General features: G+C 40.6%; 1 protein-coding gene across 1 annotated transcript in view; it reads left to right on the forward strand.

Annotated features, from left to right (window-relative positions):
- Window positions 1-2,732, forward strand: part of LOC130584965 (kinesin heavy chain-like) — a 58,344-nt gene that overhangs the window by 32,316 nt on the left and 23,296 nt on the right. The window contains exon 13 of the mRNA XM_057385260.1: window positions 327-395. Coding sequence (XP_057241243.1) covers window positions 327-395 — 69 coding nt within the window. The remainder of the gene's footprint in view (window positions 1-326; window positions 396-2,732) is intronic.

The raw sequence follows: 2,732 nt of genomic DNA on the forward strand, positions 1-2,732 counted from the left end.
GGGAAGCAGAATTTAGCACAGCACTGTAGGAAATGAGAAGAAATTTGATCCCAAATACGGGAATCCCAAACCCAAAATATTATAATTTATGTGCTGCTGACAGTTTTTACTGCAGAGCTCTGTGATAAAAAAAAAATATTTTTTATTTTTCTCTTCTCTCGTATCACTCCAACGTGCCTGACTTAATTAAAAAATTCTTCTTTTGGAGAAATTTATTTTGAAAACTTCTTTTGGAGAAACTTCTTTTGGAGAAAGGGGAAATAAAAAGTGATCAGAGGAGAGCTKTGAATAGAAATTAAAAATCTCCACCTCTTTTTTTGTTGCAGGATGATGAGATCAACCAGCAGAGCCAGCTGGCTGAGAAATTAAAGCAGCAAATGTTGGATCAGGAGGAGGTAAGAAATTAAAATAAATTAATTCATCTCAAAAATCCCTTTGYATTTTGCTGCTGAGCCCCTTGTTGAATGGTTCTGTCCCAGCTGAAATTCCAGTTGGAAAAGGTGTCAGTTGGGTTAAAATTTTAAAATTTTGTAATATTCTCATTAAGCCTTGATAAAATTCCTTRTAAAAATAAATCCATCCTGCTGGGAATGATGCTGGAGCTTCAAGGTGGGAGTGGGGCCAGGATTTTTCATCCCAAAAAATCTTTTTTTTTGGTGCTTTTCGAGGTGTCTGTGCCTGTTCAGGTTTCCGTGGACTACAGGGAAGGCAGATCAGGCTGATTTTGGGGTTTTTTAATAACTTTTCACCCCTGGCTGCTATTTAAGGTGGGAATTTGGGGGATTCTGGATATTCCATCCCCAAATGGAGCAAATCCTGCAGTCGAGGTCCTTTCCCTTTATTTACAGCTCATTTTAATGGGTTATCAGTGACTTTTGGGGTATATTTTTCCTATAAAATCCCCCCTAATCAACTCTGTTCCCCACTCATTAACCAGGCCTTTTCTCTGCTTAATTAACCCATCAGATTAATGACCAACCTTTAGATCAGCCTGATTTTGGGGGGTTTTTGGTACCTTTTCACCCCTGGCTGCTATTTAAGGCGGGAATTTGGGATATTTTGGATATTCTATCCCCACTTGGAGCAGATCCTGCAGTCGAGGTCCTCTCCCTTTATTTACACCTCATTTTAATGGGTTTTCAGCGACTTTTGGGGCTGTTTTTTTTCTATAAAATCCCCCCCTAATCAACTCTGCTCCCCCCTAATTAACCAGTTCTTTTCCCTGCCTAATTAACCCAGCAGATTGATGATAAACCTTCAGATCAAGCTGATTTTGGGGCTTTTTGCTAACTTTTCACCCCTGGCTGCTATTTAAGATGGGAATTTGGGTGATTCTGGATATTCCATCCCTAAATGGAGCAAATCCTGCAGTCAAGGTCCTTTCCCTTTATTAACAGCTCATTTTAATGGGTTTTCAGCGACTTTTGGGTTATTTTTTTTTCCATAAAATCAGCAGAAATCTCCTTGTTTGACTCCTTGAAGCCCCAGTGATGCTCACCCGGAGAATTTCCAAAGGAAATGTTGATAATATTTCCATCTGTGTTTAGTTTGGGGTGGTTAAATGCCACGTAAAGCTGTTTTGTTTGTCCAATATTTACATCTCATCGTTTTTTTTTTTCCCATAATGTGAGGCTGCAGCATTTCCAGGGAGATAAAATCCCCTCAGATCTGGAACCTCCCTGGGTCTGTGCCAGCCTCCAGAGCTGCTTCCCYATTTCCCACGAGCCAAAATTTAAAAAAAAAAAAAGCCATTTTTTCATTGCCATTCTGCTTTTTTTGGGTTGTCTGGTGGAGAGGTTTTCCATCCTGCTGGGTCTCAGCTTGTTGGTGGACAGCTCAGCAGAAATCCATCCCAAATCCTTCAGCTGGGAAGGTTTTATTCCCCTGTCTGCAATATCAGACTAATCCATATTTGTTCCRTAATCCATATTTKKTYCSWWAWYCMWWWTTTGTTCCATAATCCACATTTCTCGGGAAGGAGGGAATTCTGTGAATGAAAGCCCAGACTTTGCTGTCAGGATGAGCACGAAGCTCTCTCATATTCCCCACGCTGCTTTTATCCTCTGTAATTCCCTTTTTTATGGTTTTACAGCGTGTCAAGCCCCTCATTTTTGTAATTTTTTTCACAAGCACAGGATTAGCAATAAATTGGTGTCGTTTTTATTAATTTTTTCCTCGTTCTGCTGCACAGGGTGTGGTTTGGGCTGTGCTGAGCTGAATTTTCAATGAATTTTCAGGATTTTAGGGTCAAGGGCAAGGTACAGGACTAAACCAGTAACTTCTTGAACTGCTGAGAGAGAGGCTGAGCTTTCAGCACTGAAAATGAAAAGTTTTCTGTAAAAAATGATGGCTTTTCATCCAAAGCTCAGCAGAGAAAAAAGAGATTTAATCATTTTCCAGCTTGGAAACYCTCCCTGCTGTGTGTGAGTGTGTGAAGTCAATATTTTCTCCCAAAATTGATATTTTTCCCTCAGCAAACAGGAGCAGCTAATCTTCAGCATCACCCTTTGGGTGATAACGGGGAATTATCACCTTGGGATCGCTTCTCAAAATATTCCTGCAAACCCCAACATCTCACAGAACCCTTTTTTTCCCTTTAGCTCAGTTCAAAGCCCTGAAATGTTGAAATGTTTGACTTTGTGGTGTTTTCAGTCCGAGCTGCAGCACCGGATTGAGGGCAGAAAACGCCTTTGGAGCTCTGATGCTGCTTCAAATGAGTTTCTGTGCCTCAG

This window comes from Malurus melanocephalus, unplaced genomic scaffold (assembly GCF_030028575.1).
Source record: "Malurus melanocephalus ecotype Western Australia unplaced genomic scaffold, MMel_1.1 scaffold_803, whole genome shotgun sequence".
NCBI lineage: Eukaryota > Metazoa > Chordata > Aves > Passeriformes > Maluridae > Malurus > Malurus melanocephalus.